Source organism: Microcaecilia unicolor, chromosome 4 (genome assembly GCF_901765095.1).
Source record: "Microcaecilia unicolor chromosome 4, aMicUni1.1, whole genome shotgun sequence".
NCBI classification, from domain to species: Eukaryota; Metazoa; Chordata; class Amphibia; order Gymnophiona; family Siphonopidae; genus Microcaecilia; species Microcaecilia unicolor.
Window position 1 is genome coordinate 294,806,310 of NC_044034.1, and position 14,994 is coordinate 294,821,303.

At 44.5% G+C, this 14,994-nt stretch overlaps 1 protein-coding gene across 4 annotated transcripts in view; it reads right to left on the reverse strand.

Annotated features, from left to right (window-relative positions):
• Positions 1-14,994, reverse strand: part of ZMIZ2 (zinc finger MIZ-type containing 2) — a 214,877-nt gene that overhangs the window by 18,388 nt on the left and 181,495 nt on the right. For 2 of the 4 annotated variants that reach the window (XM_030201742.1, XM_030201741.1), the window contains 2 exons: positions 4,334-4,605; positions 2,318-2,490 (listed from right to left, as the gene is read on the reverse strand). In XM_030201742.1, the coding sequence (XP_030057602.1) occupies positions 2,318-2,490; positions 4,334-4,605 (445 nt within the window). The remainder of the gene's footprint in view (positions 1-2,317; positions 2,491-4,333; positions 4,606-14,994) is intronic. The other 2 variants (XM_030201743.1, XM_030201744.1) reach the window with 1 other exon arrangement.

A 14,994-nucleotide genomic window follows, 5' to 3' on the forward strand; every position in this document is an offset into this window, starting at 1 on the left:
CTGCAAACGTAAGCTTATTTTTCTAACTGTATTTGTTCTATTTTTTTTAATACATTTTTGTACACCACGTTGAACCCTATTTAAGGATAATAGCGGTTTAGAAATACTATATTAACACTGACAACCTTCAGACATGTGTCCCCTCCCCAAATTCCAGGGCAGTTCACCACCCTTGCCCCCTCATATTTAGCATCTTCTCTTCCCTACCTCCCCCCAACTGATGTCCAGCATCTCCCCTTCCCTATTCCCCTTCTGCTATGGTGTCCACCATCTCTCTCCTTCCCTATTTCCCCTCCCGCTATGGAGTCCAGCATCTCTCTCCTTCCTTCCCTCCCTCCCCCATGGTGTCCAGCATATCTCTCCTTCCTTATTCTCCCCATCCTCCAAGGTATCCAGTATTTACCTATACTTCCCCACAAGATGTTCACAGGATTACTTTCCCTTCCTTACCTCCTTCACAGCAACACTGGCATGTCACACCTTGCTGGCATGACATGACACTCATCACACCCGGATTGGATTTTTAGTTTCTGCACATTCTCAAGGACCTGTGCAGGTGTGACATGTGTTTTGTTGGTAAGCTGACTGACATGCTAGTGCTACTGCAGAGGAGGAAAGAAAGGGAAGGGAAGCCAATGAACTCTTTGGGGGAGAATGGAGAAATGCTGAACACAAATGTGTTGATTGCAACTGCGCTGCCCCCCCTAACTGTTCCTCCATAGGCAGATGTATATAAAACATAACAGAGGTTATCTACATTAAGCCTGCAAATAGGTGGGAAAATGTGGGATACAAATGTAACAAATAAATAGGTACAGATGCTGAGCAGAGTTGGTTTTAGGGAAAGTGGAATGTGAGGACAGTCTGCACAACAGGAATGATCCTACCAATGAGCGACTTTTTCCACACACAGCCCCGCTTTTCAGCCCCTACTAACTTATGTAAATTAGGACCTGCAATGAGTCTCTGCAAATTTTCCTGCAACAGGCCACAGTGGGATCACTCACAGTACTTCACAGACTAGAAAAGTCTAACATTGCTTCTAAAGCGCCACCTGCAGGGCCATGCTCAGTAAAACTGAAGCCAATAACACCATGGAAAATACTGTGAACATCTTGTGGGGAGGATAGCCGAAATTGGGTGGCGGAGCAGGTGGGGGAAGAGAGGTTGGTGGTTGGGAGGCGAGGATAGTGGAGGGCAGACTTATACGGTCTGTGCCAGAGCCGGTGATGGGGGGCGGGACTGGTGGTTGGGAGGCGGGAAATACTGCTGGGCAGACTTGTACGGTCTGTGCCCTGGAGAGGGCAGGTGCAGATCAAGGAAAGGTATACACATATGAGTTTATCTTGTTGGGCAGACTGGATGGACCATGCAAGTCTTTTTCTGCCATCATCTACTATGTTACAAAGAAGCTACCAGGAGCACCAGCAATGTCAAAGAGTCAAGCAGACAAGACAAACATGGAGTTCCATAGAAAATGTCCACAAAACTGAACCCTTCTCTGGAATGATGTAAAAGGAAGACAAAGAGACCAAAGGATCTGAAAGCCCAGATGTTACATCCACCTCAGCACTGCCAAATCCCTGCCTCTAATTCTGGGCTGTAACTTTTTATTTATTTTTGAATTTTTTACAAAAACAGAACAATTCAAGACAAAAGCACAAAACATACTGCAACTCTTCAGTACGTGGCAATAAAACAGAACTTAATAAAATCCCCACACACTGAAACAAAAACAACCATAACCCTTTCCTTCCACTAACATCCCTACACTAAAATGCCCCCCTCCCTCCCCCTTTGTTTTCCTATCTTTGCTTAGAGGCAAGGGCAGTCTCCACCCAGGCTAGCAGTAATGTAGTGTAGGCTCACCCCTCAAGGAGGGCCAGAAGTAAGGGTGACCCACTCAGAAGAGGCCTCCCAAATCTTGCAAAATTGCAAGAGTCTGTTCTTCCACAGAGCTGCGAGTTTAGACATAATATAAATATAGGAATATAGGGGACTTTCATCTGGACCCGTGCAAGTCAAGGGAGCTCTTGCGGTTTCCATGCAAAGGCCAACACTAAATGGGCTGTGACTTTCTAATCCACCCTTTACACTGAAAAATAAGAAAGGATACAGCCACCCACCCTCAAGCATTACACAGAGCCTGAGAACTGTAAGCAGAAATTTCAGTAGGAGTTACTGTGAAAAGTACACTCAAGAATGGAGGAGTTCCCTCTGAAGAATAGTAGCCATTCAGCCACCTATTGATGAACAAAAAATGTAGTCATGATCACCCACTGACCACTCAATTTTTGCTAAATGATCAAGCACTGACCTGTCCAGGTACAGAAGGGGCTGGGGGCTTCTCTGGGGACAGGAGGCTGCTGGGGATGTCAGACTGGTAAGAGATAGGTGGTGGTCCCGGGGTAAACTCATTCAGCGTTGGGGTACTGGGGTTCGTAGCGGGGAAAGAGTCAGGGAAACTTGCTGGACCAGAGAAACCAGAACCTGGAGTAGGGAATAAAAAGAGTTAGACAAAAAGACCATAGGAAAAAAGAAACATGTCAAGAACATTAACAATCTGATGGTAAATATGTTGTGCTGCAAACACCAGTAGATCCACAATAAATCCTAAGTTATCATACTGGGAAATGTGATAATAAGACTAACTGAAATATATCTTTCCCTCCATATTCATTTCACAAGAAATTAAGAGTCAATCTTCAGAGCAACTGAACTGGGCAGGAGAGGCTCCTGGCTGGTTAAATTGCTTGTGCGGAGCTTTCAACTGTTACTCTGCGGCACTTAAATAGTTAGTGGAGGAGTGGCCTAGTGGTTAGAGCACCGATCTTGCAATCCAGAGGTGGCTGGTTCAAATCTCACTGTTACTCTTTCGGGCTCATTTTCAAAGCACTTAGCCTCCCAAAGTTCCATAGGTTTCCAATGGAACTTTGGAAGGCTAAGTGCTTTGAAAATATGCCTCTTTGTGATCTTGGGCAAGTCACTTAACCCTCCGTTGGCTCAGGTACAAACAGATTGTGAGCCCTCCTGGGACAGAGAAATATCCAGTGTACCTGAATGTAACTCACCTTGAGCTACTACTGAAAAAAGTGTGAGCAAAATCCAAATAAATAAAATAATTTATTTAAATATCAGCGCTAACCACTAAAGTTATAGCTGGCTATTTTATGAGTGGTACGGGGGAGAGTCAGCACTTCCGTGATTAAGTGCCAATATTCAGAACTTAACTGCCTATGTTAACCAGATAAATCAGACTTCATAAAACTCAGTCCTATCTTTGTCTGGTTTAACTTAGGCAGTTAAGTGCCTGAATATCACACTTCATTATCAGTGCCTGGACATGGCCCGGCATAAATATCCGGATGTAATGCTGGTGGTAACCAAATAAATGCTGACCTCCGACAGCTGAATATTTACCCCAAGGTTTTTCCACTGAAATATAACTCTTGTTCACAGAACCCACATGATACAGGCAGTAGCAGCGTAAGCTTCACTAACATACCCCCACTGCCCCAACACAGAGAAGGTCCAGCTCCAGTTTCCCTTATGCGTGTACAGACACATGGCCTCATCCAAAATAGGAACAGCATGAGCAAGAATTACGACACTCTGATGACTGTATTCTCAATGCTGTCACTGAGGTGGGATACCTAGGGGTCGATACTCAGACCATGGGAAACAGCCCAGCTAACTTCCGCAGTTGGAGGCAAACCCACAAATTCAATGCCGGGCTGTATCCTGCAACCGGCATTCAATTTCTGTTTTTTTTTTTGTTTTTTTTTGGGGGGGGGGGGCTGCTATGAACATTGCCTGTTAAGCTGATATTCATCAGCTGACTGGCTAAGTTATAGCAGCCAAAGATAGAGCTGCTATTTATGTGGGTCTATCTGACCACAAAACTTAGCCGGTCAGCCAATGAATACTAGTGCTAACCGGCTATGACCGGGCTAGCCACTAAGCATTAGTATTTAGCCAAGATAGTCAGCTATCTCACACTGACTATTAGTGCTTAACCAGCTTAAGGAGTAGCCTGGTGGTTAGTGCAATGGACTTTGATCCTGGGGAACTGGGTTCAATGGCCCCTGCAGCTCCTTGTGACTCTGGGTAAGTCACTTAACCCTCCATTGCCCCAGGTACAAATAAGTACCTGTATATACTATGTAAACTGCTTTGAATGTAGTTGCAAAAACCACAGAAAGACAGTATATCAACTCTCATTCCCTTTAAGGCTATTTAACCAGCCAGGAACACCTCCTAAATAGCACTGAATATTGGGGCAGCTAGTCCCTATATGCACTGAACAGACAAATTTGTACTCTGGTGCACTTACCCTGCCCAGTGTAATCACTGCTACCACCACCTCCTGGCACAGACTGCAGAGCTGCAAAAGGGGAGGAACCTGGTCCTAGGGCTGCAATCATCTCCATGACACTGGGCATCACCATGTGGATGGGACTCATGGTCCGACAGCGCTTCAGCACCGGTCCATCCTGTTCTTCTTTGATATGAATGTCAGGCTTGATTGGAACTGGCTTCCAGCTGCAAGTTGGGTCAATGGTGATTTCTTCATAATCAGAGCTGGAGGGAAGTAAATTGATTTTTCTGTAAATGAGCAGCGAGAGACGGTCTAAATAATGTTTAGCCAAGGGCTGAGGACCACACACATCACAACTGGAATATAGCTTCTAGCCCTGTGGAATGCCAAGCCATTCTGACACTAAAAGTGGCTCCCCATAGAGTGGCATAGGAAGCATCCTATGCACAGAGAAGGTGCTGGAGAACCCAGGCCCGCCTTAACCTATGGACCAGGTGAAGCTCTGGCCCAGGGTGCTGAAGATAAAGGGTGCCAAATGCCCGAGTCTGTGATATCACTGGCCTTATAAGCTAAACTTGGCCCAGAAATTACCTGGCAGCATTGTGTGTAAAGGGGAAAAAAGAGGAGCCAGCAATCCCCCCTTTCTCTCTCCCAGGCCACCTTCCCCAGTCTACCTTTAAAGGCAGTTTTCCCTTCCCAAAACAGACAGCATTTCACCTAATACTACCTGCATCAGCCCCATTATCTTCCTTCTGCTGCACCCTGGCCCCTCCTTTGGCATAGCTTCCTGTTTCCGGCAGAGGGAAGAAGCAGGGGCTGATGCGGGTAGTGTTAGGTGAAACGCTGCCTGTATTAAGGAGGGGAAAACTCTCTTTTTTTTATGTTTAAATGGTTTTATTAGAGCATCAACATAGCAACCACAAGAGAATATATCATTCCGTACATCTCTGTACAAGTTCTAACAGTGTAGTGCTAATATCAGATATGTAAAGGCTGAAACAGCTTTTTTTTTTTTTTTAATTAACTCCCCATCCCATACCCCCCCTTCCCTCAAATAATCACAACTATAAATAACTTGTAAACTTCTAACTGGAATAGATAAAACAATCTTTAGTCAAGGACCACATTTATCTATAACTGTTAGATCAATCCCATCCAGGCAACCCCCATATTCCAAGATACAACTCCACCAGGTCCCTCCCAACCTCCTTCCCTCCAATCCTCTCCGCTATAAGCTACCGCAGCCTCTGAGGAGTGAGGACTCTGCTTTTTATAGGAGATATCCTTTGCCATTCCAACTCAGACTTCATTGTAGCCTCTACAATGATAATCACTCTACTTTCCTATCTAGCTTTGGGAATATGTTGGCAACCCTTGCAGACATGTAGTTAACAGCAACTCACCCATATACCACCTCCCAGCCTCCCTTACCCCCCCTCCCATCAGGCTCCCTCCTAACCCACACATTCACACCACATTCATCCTAACTCATTCAATACCTGACTTCGTGCTCTAGAGGAGATAGTTCTTAAGTAGGCTCCCCAGACTTTAATAAAGAACTGTCGCCTTTTTGCCGTGTGCCGCGCTCCCCGTGCTTCCCAAAGCATCAGCTCATGCAACTTATTTCTACAGTACCAGTATGATGGGGCCTGATCGGAAACTCAATGATTGAGAATACATTTTTTCCCCAGGATACTGGACTTGCTTAGAAAAAGTTTTTCCTCTTTGGTCCCTATATCCCACATTCCCACTGTACTAAATACCACCCGTTGGAAAGACAGCCTGACCCAACTTCCAAGGGTCCTTGATAAGTATCTGGAGAGAGCTGACCAGAACATCCGAATACACCTACACTGCCATAGCCCGTGTGTTAAAGTAGCATTCCCCACTTTGCACTTTCTACACCTCTCTGAGTCTGTTACTCCTGCGTGCCAAGCCTGTCTGCCCGAAAAGTATGCTCTATATATAGTCCTAAAGTGGCTCTCCTGTAGCTCTGCACTATACACTACCCCTTTTGTGCCTTTAAGGGCTGCCAGAATTCTCCCCCCTGCTACCGTCTCCCCTGACTCTTTGCTCCATCTTTCGGCCAATTCACTCATATCCCGTACTGGTCTATATAGTCCTAGGACCTTGTAAAACCAAGATACGGATACTAGCCCCGCAGGATCCCCAGCTAAAAATTCCCTAATCTGCCCTCCAAACTTCATCGAAAGAGCTGCTTTATGAAGACCTCGAATATAATGAAGCAGTTGAAAATAAGCCAACTTTGCCAATGGCCCTCCTGTACAGCGCCTCTCAAACTCTGAGAGTGGCAGCACTGTCCCATCAATTTGTAGAAAATGCTCCAACAAATTTACCCCCTGCCTGTCCAAGTCTCGGAAGACTCTGTTATCACTACCTGCAGGGAACTCTGCGTTGCCGGAGAGTGGTAACAAAACACTGCATTCTGGATTTTGGTCCCACAGCTTTACTATAGCCCGCCACAGTTGACGCATCGGCTTCAAAAGTATACTTGTTTTGAAAGGTGCTGGAATTCCAGCTGTTTTTGCGTGTAAAAGATAATTCATATCCCAAGGGTGAAAAAACGCTTTTTCCCATCTCATATCCGTGAAATCTGTCGTGCCTAGTAACCAATCCCTCAAGTGCCTTAGGAGGCAGGCTTGGTTATAGGCTCGCATGTCTGGTACCTCTAATCCTCCTCTGTTCTGGGCTTCACCCACATACTGCCACTTCATTTTTGGCTTTCTCCCCGCCAAGCAGAACCTCACTATGTGCCTCTGCAACGCCCTCAGATCTTTGTTGAGCAGGCTAATTGGTAACGATTGCAACATGTAGAGCCATTTTGGGAACATTACCATTCTATAAAGATGGGTCCTTCCCATGAAGGATAAAGGGAAGGAAATCCACCTAGTGAGCTGGTCTTTGGTTTCTTTCAACAGCTTGGGGTCATTGTGGCTATACAATTGGACTGGATTCATGGGCAGCATGATCCCAAGGTACTTGAATGCTTCATGTCCCTTACGTAACGGGACTTGATCCCAAACCTCCCGTTGGACCCCATCACTCGCTAAGGCCTCCGACTTATCCAAATTTAACTTAAAGCCGGAAAATGCACCATATTCTGCTAAACTTTCCATGAGATACCTCAAGGACGTCATAGGATCTTGAATGGGAAAGCTCTCTTTAAAGGTAGGCCGGGGGGGGGGGGGGGATGCCAAACTAAAAGTTGGCTCAGAGCACCACGGTCTCTTGAGCTGGCCCTGGGAGAACCTGTCCTCTCTAAGGGAGAAAACAGGAGAAAATTGGACACCTAGCATGACGGCTCCCTGATGAGAGCTGGATGAGGTCTTGGCAGCAGAGGTCAGACTTACAACCCTGATCTCAGCCAGATAGGAGGTGGTAAGGAAAAATGCTAGGCATTCCTGCTCTGGCTGAAAACCAGAAAAGAACAAAATGTTGAATTGATATTTGGGGAGCAGGGTGCTTGGGTTGAAGAGCTGGTATTAAGCCGTCCTGGTCAACTGTTATTTAGCCAGGCTGGCACATGTTGGAAATTGGCAATGTAAAAAGCTGGTAAATTAGTGCTGCAGTATAAGCTGGCTGTGTCCTGACTCTCTTTTAGTGGTACACCTGGTCACCCAGCATATCACTCATGCCTGTTTCCATAGCAGACACAAAGAAAGGAGGAAAATAACATTTAGAGAAAAAAATACCCAACATAGCCAAAGAAAAAAATATCCTTGATGATGTCGTTTAACACCATTAAAAAATTATACACAACAATAATCAGCAAATTAATTTGTATCAAAAAGAATAAAAAAATTTTAAAAGGGGCAAAACAAATGTTCAAAAAATGATTTTTTCTTACAAAAGTTTGCTTAAACATTGGTGAGGATTTTTTGGCATGTGATGATTGTAAGAAAAGTTTCTGTGTTTGCCTAGGATTGATTCCTGGTTTTGTACAGTTACTAAGTTATGATAACTTTTTGCCTCCTTATAGTAACACAGTAAGTAATGGCAGAAAAAGACCTGAATGGTCTATCCAGTCTACCCAACAGTTACATTCATTATCAATTCAAGATTTAAATCCACAATGAATGTGATATTGTATACTTGATCACGTTTTGTTTTTTTTGTGTTTCTGGGATATAGACCATGGAAGTCCAGACAGCTCTGTCCTTATGTTCCAACTACTGGAGTTGCCGTCAAAGCTCCCTCAAGCCTATTCAGATCAGTCTCGTCATTTGCGGGACAAAGACTATAGAAGTCTGCCCGGCACTGTCCTCACATTCCAAATTACTGGAGTTTCTGTCGAAGCTCTCTCCAGCGCATCCTAAACCAGATTGTTATATGCAAGACTCAGACCATACAAGCCAGTCCGGCACTAGCCTTAGTTGTTGCAGCCAGAGTCTCCAAGCACTACTTGACATATGCAATCCTTTAAGTTTTGTTTTTCATATCATTCATTTTCTAATTAGAGATTCTCTATGTTCATCCCACGCCTTTTTTAATTCCGCCACAGTTTTTTTCTCCACCACCTCCCTCGGGAGGGCATTCGAGGCATCAATCACCCTCTCTGTGAAAAAGAATTTTCTGACATTACTCCTAAGTCTACAACCCCGTAACCTCAATTCATGCCCTCTCGTTTTACTACTTTCCCTTCTCTGGAAAATATTTGTTTCTATGTCAATACCTTTCAAGTATTTAACCCTTTAGTGTCCAATGTTCCCGTAATAAGCCATATGGGAACAGATTGATGGGAACATTGGACACTATGTCTGTATCATATCTCCCCTGTCCCTCCTCTCCTCTAGAGTATACATATTCAGGTCTTTCAGTCTCTTTTCATATGTCCTTTGGCGCAAGCCCCATATCATTCTTGTCACCTTCCTCTGGACCACTTCAAGTCTTTAGCAAGATATGGCCTCCAAAACTGAACACAATACTTCAGGTGGGGCCTCACCCATGACTTGTACAGGGCCATCAACACGTCACGTCCTTTCTTCTGCTGGTTACATCTCTCTCTAAACAGCCTAGCATCCTTCTGGCTACAGCCACCACCTTGTCACACTGTTTCATCACCTTCAGATCCTCAGATACTATAACCCCAAGATCCCGCTCCCTGTCTCTGCATATCAGCCTCTCACCTCCTAGCACATATGTCTCCCTTGGATTTCTACTCCCTAAGTGCATCACTTTGCACTTCTTAGCATTGAATTTTAATTGCCAAACATTAGACCGTACTTCTAACTTCTGCAGATCCTTTTTCATGTTTTCCACTCCATCCAGAGTGTCCACTCTGTTTCAAATTTTGGTATCATCCACAAAAAGGCAGATCTTAACTTCTAACCCTTTGGCAATGTCGTTCACAAATATATTGAACAGAATCAGCCCCAGCACCGATCCTTGAGGCACTCCACTACTCACCTTTCCTTCCTCTTGAGTGAATTCCATTAACCACTACCCTCTGGCATCTGTCAACCAGTTCCTAATCCAGTTCACCACTTTGTGACCTAACTTCAGCCTGTCAAGTTTATTCAAGAGCCTCCTATGAGGAACCGTGTCAAAGGATTTGCTGAAATCTAAATAGATTACATCTAGTGCACATTCTTGATCCAATTCTCTGGTCACCCAGTCAAAGAATTCAATCAGATTCGTTTGGCATGATTTACCTTTGGTAAAACCATGCTGTCTTGGAACTTGTAATCTGTTGGATTCCAGGAAATTCACTATCCTTTCCTTCAGCATCGCTTTCATTACTTTTCCAATAACCTAAGTGAGGCTTACCAGCCTGTAGTTTCCAGTTTCTTCTCTGTCACCACTTTTGTGAAGAGGGACCACGTCCACTCTTCTCCAATCCCAAGGAACCTCCCCCTTCTCCAAGGATTTATTAAACAAATCTTTAAGAGGACCTGGCAGAACCTCTCTGGGCGCCCTCAATATCCTGGGATGGATCCCATCCGGTCCCATGGCTTTGTCCACCTTCAAATTTTCAAGTTGTTCATAAATACTTTCTTCCATGAACAGTGCTATATCCACTCTATTCTCATATGTACCTTTGCCAGTCAATCATGGTCCTTCTCCAGGATTTTCTTCTGTGAACACAGAAGTATTTGTTTAGCACGTTTGCTTTTTCCTCATCATTCTCCACATAGTGGTTCACAGCATCTTTCAGTCTCACAATTCCATTTTTAGTCTTCCACCTTTCACTAATACACCTGAAAAATTCTCGTCGCCCCTCCTTACATTTCTAGCCATTTGTTCTTCAATTTGTGCTTTTGCTAATCGTATCTCACTCTTGGCTTCTTTCAGTTTCATCCGGTATAGCTCTCTGTGTTCTTCTTCTTGAGTTTTTCTGTATTTCATGAATGCCAACTCTTTAGCCTTTATTTTCTCAGTCACTTGCTTGTAGAACCATATCAGTTTCCTTTTCCACTTGTTTTTATTTACTCTCATTACATAAAGGTTAGTAGCCATATTTATACCTCTTTTCAGCCTGGACCACTGCCTTTCCACTTCTCTTATATCCTCCCAGCCCGTCAGCTCTTTCTTCAGGTATTCCCCCATTTTACTAAAGTCAGCATGTTGGTAAACCAGGACTTTGAGTTTTGAGTGGCTGCCATCCACTTTAACTGTTATATCAAACCAAACTGATGATCACTGCTGCCCAGGTGGGCAGCTACTTGGACATTAGACACACTTTCCCCATTTGTGAGCACCAGATCCAGAGTCGTTCCTTCCCTCATGGGTTCTGTCAGCATTTGTCTGAGCAGAGCACTTTGCAAGGTGCCCATGATCTCTCTACTTCTTTCCGATTCCAGAGATGGAACTTTTCAATCTGAATCCAGAAGGTTGAAATCTCCCAGCAACAGCACCTCTCTGTTCTTTCCCAACTTTTGGATATCTGTAACCAGATCTTTATCTAATTCCTCCAATTGTATCAGAGGTCTGTAGACAACACCCATGTGGACAGAGATGCCATCATTTCTTTTCAATGTGATCCATTTCACTTCTTCCTCTGTTTCTTTTTGATAAAAAGTTAATTTTGATGATTAAGTTGTGTATAATTTTTTAAGGGTGTTAAAAATATATCATCAAAGTTTTTCAGCACAGGTCTGAGGCATAGGCATCACCACAGGGGGGTCAAATAGCTCCCTGTACATATCTTCCCCTTCTTCTTAGTGCCTTTCTCTCTCATCTCCTCCATTTCCTTCCCACTCCCATAGTCCAGTCCTGGCTAGCAGAGCAGTCTGTATCTGCTGTTAATGGAGTGAGACCGTATATGAAGAATATTTCCTTGACAAAGCTGTTAATGTGAAACAGGCTCCTGTCGGGATCATGAGGTTTCATGAGTATACCTGGGATTAAATACAGGTAAGTGACACAGCTCCATTTTCTTCCTATTGTATGGATATACAGCTGCAGAGAGTGAATTGCAAGGCAAAGTATTGGAAGAGATGTGCCTGATATTGCATAGACTGTGGCTGAATTAAGTTTGAAGACACTTTAGTGTGCCCTGCAATCGATAACAGTTGGAGTACGAGTGCTGCAATTGATTAGCTAGCAAAAGAAAAAATTAAAACACAAAAAAATAATATATAGACACTTAAACACTGGAAAGAAATTTTGTTTTGAATGATATTTTGCACGAAAGGAGGTTGGGGGCAGTCAATGATTATACATTGTCATGAAACATGGGCTCACCGTTCTGGTGATAAAAGATTGCCCAAGTGACTGCATGAGACGTCCCCTTCATTAATTGACAGCACTGAAGATTACAGGGTCCACCACCACTAGGTTAGGAGAGCAGTCAGCAGCTCACTGCTTGTCTAATCCACTCCTCTTGTCCACACAATTCAAAATGTTGACTGTGAACCATGCAGACAGGAGAAGTGATCGTGGTAGAAGTGAGGTAGAGAAGCGATAAGTCTATGCTCAGGCCACTGGAGTACAGCCACCATGAGGAGATAAAGCAGGTGAGACTGAGTGGATGGGTAGAGGGAGAGAAGTGAATAGGGGATTTGTTTGGTGGGGAACAGGTTCTGGGATGCGAAAGACAGCTCTAAACAGAAGGCATGAGAGTAACCTGCATGGATAGTCTCTCCCCCCCCCCCGGTGGGCTTATCTTACAATTCCTGGTGGTGTAGGGGTGTAGTTGGGGCAGGAGTGGTCTCCATTACTTCTGCCTATTGCAGCTCTGCTCTTAAAATGGCTGTCTTGACTGAGGCATCGCTCCTGCCCTGACTACACCACTAGATCACCAGGGAATGTAATTTAGTCCTGGAATGAGGGATGCTCTTTGAATTATTATTATTTTTGTACTCCGATTACAAGTAATACAGTTATGACCTTGCACAATAGTTTATAGGAGTGGAGAAGTAGCCTAATGGTTAGTGCAGTGAGCTGAGAACCTTGGAAACTGGGTTCAGTTCCCACTGCAGTTCCTCGTGACCCTGGGCAAGTCACTTAACCCTCCATTGCCCCAGGAACAAAAACAGATTGACAGTCCAATAGGGACAGAGAAAGTGCCTGCAGAGAATATGTAAACCACTTAGGTTGTACACAAAAAGTTGGTAGATCAAGTCTATGACCTTTACCTCTATATGGTAAATAGAGTGCTTCAAATCAAGTGCATTGCCAGACTTCAAATTTTTGGAGTAGCCCAAGTCCAAAGTGGAGGTGGGGGGCAGACACAAAATTTTGCTCCACCCCTGATGCTCCCCACCCGACCCCACAAACTTAAACTGGCAGGGGTTGATTGCTGGGCTGCAGATGCCATCCATAAAAAAGGAGGAGTAGCCATTTTATGTAAGAAGGGTACCATTGATAGTCATCGGGTGGTATATGTAGACTCAGGGGGGAGATATATAATGGTGGAAGTAACAATAAAAGGTCGCCCCTATCTGCTATGCAACATTTATGCCCCGAATCAGTATGACAAGCAGTTCTACAACCGTATAGTACAGTTATTATTACAACAAAGGAATTTGGATAAGGTGGTGGGGGGAGATTTCAACACAGTGTGGGACCCAGAGATGGACAGCACGGGGAGGAGGGCTTCAGAGACATATAGAGGGAATAGAGGTCTAAGGCAGCTGGTTCATCTGTTCGATTTGGTGGATAGCTGGAGAGCGCTGCACCCCACTGAGAAAGATTATACTCACCTTTCGAGAGCACACTCCTCTCAGGCAAGGATAGATTATCTTTTAGTTTCTAGGGGGGTATTTGGGAAGGTGGAGAAAGGGGAGTTGGGACCATATGTGATATCAGATCACGCTTGGGTGCTAATGGAGTGGTCGGTGGGATTGGCAGATGATAGGCCCAAGAGCTGGCAATTCCCAATTGAATTATACAAAGATGAAAAATTTAGAGCACATATCATTGACTGTTGGCATCAGTATGCGAGTCACAATAAGGAACATATAAATGACCCGATTCTGTATTGGGAGGCCGCAAAGGCAGTTCTCAGGGGGGAAATAATTAGCTACACGTGTAGGAATAGGAAGATTCGAGATAAGGAGATATTAAGATTGGGGGAGCAGTTGCGCAGGGCTAGGAAGAGATTGGGGGAGGAACAATCGGGGAAGACCAGGCAATTAGTACTAGAGACACAGGTGGCATTGAACTCATTGCTCCATCAGCGAGCAGCAAAGTCTCAAACATATTATAAATATCAGCTATATAAGCATGGTAATAAAACGGGGAGATTGTTGGCCAAATTGTTGAGACCTAGAGCCCGCCCTCAGGGGATACTGCAAATTCAGGAGTCAAGGGGCCATTTAGTCCGTACTGATCGGGAGATCTCTCAGGTATTTCACCGTTATTATACAGAACTATATAAAAGCCCTCCGGACTTGGGTTTGAGGGGGGACGTATATTTGGAGTCCAAGCTACTGCCCATGATAGATGAGGGAACTAGAGGACAGTTGAATGAACAAATAAGTGTGGAAGAAGTGGAGGGGGCGATAGGGAAAAGTGCGTTGAACAAGGCACCTGGAGCTGACGGGTATAGAGCCGAGTTTTACAAACTAATGGGTACGGAGATCACAACCCCGTTGGCTGCTATGTTTAATAAAATTATAGAATTGGAATCTATGCCGCAGTCCTTAACGGTGGCACAAATAATTGTGCTGCCAAAACCGGGTAGGGACCCGTTGTTGCCAGAATCTTATAGGCCGATCTCTTTGCTTAATTTTGAAGCGAAGTTGATGGCAAAAGTTTTAGCTAATAGAATGGCTAAGGTGCTTCCGGAAATTATACATGAAGCACAGGTAGGATTCGTGCAGGGAAGATCAATCACCAAGAATGTAAGGAGAATTTTGACTTCATTGGAGCAGAGATCAAAGAGAGGGATACCATCTATTCTAGTAAGTTTTGATGCAGAGAAAGCATTTGATAAGGTGAGATGGGACTTTATGTTTGAAGTATTGAGGGCATATGGCTTTGAGGGTCTCTTTGTTTCAGGAATAAAAGCATTATATGCGGAGCCACAGGCAACAGTGTTGGTGAATGGAATGTCGTCAGCGATGTTTCCAGTCCTACGGGGTACCCGGCAGGGATGCCCTCTATCGCCGCTTCTTTTTGTGCTGACTTTAGATCCCTTAATTAGAGAGATACTGACAACAGATGAGATTCAGGGGATTCGAGTTGGGAAGGGCTGTTTCAAAGTAGCGGCA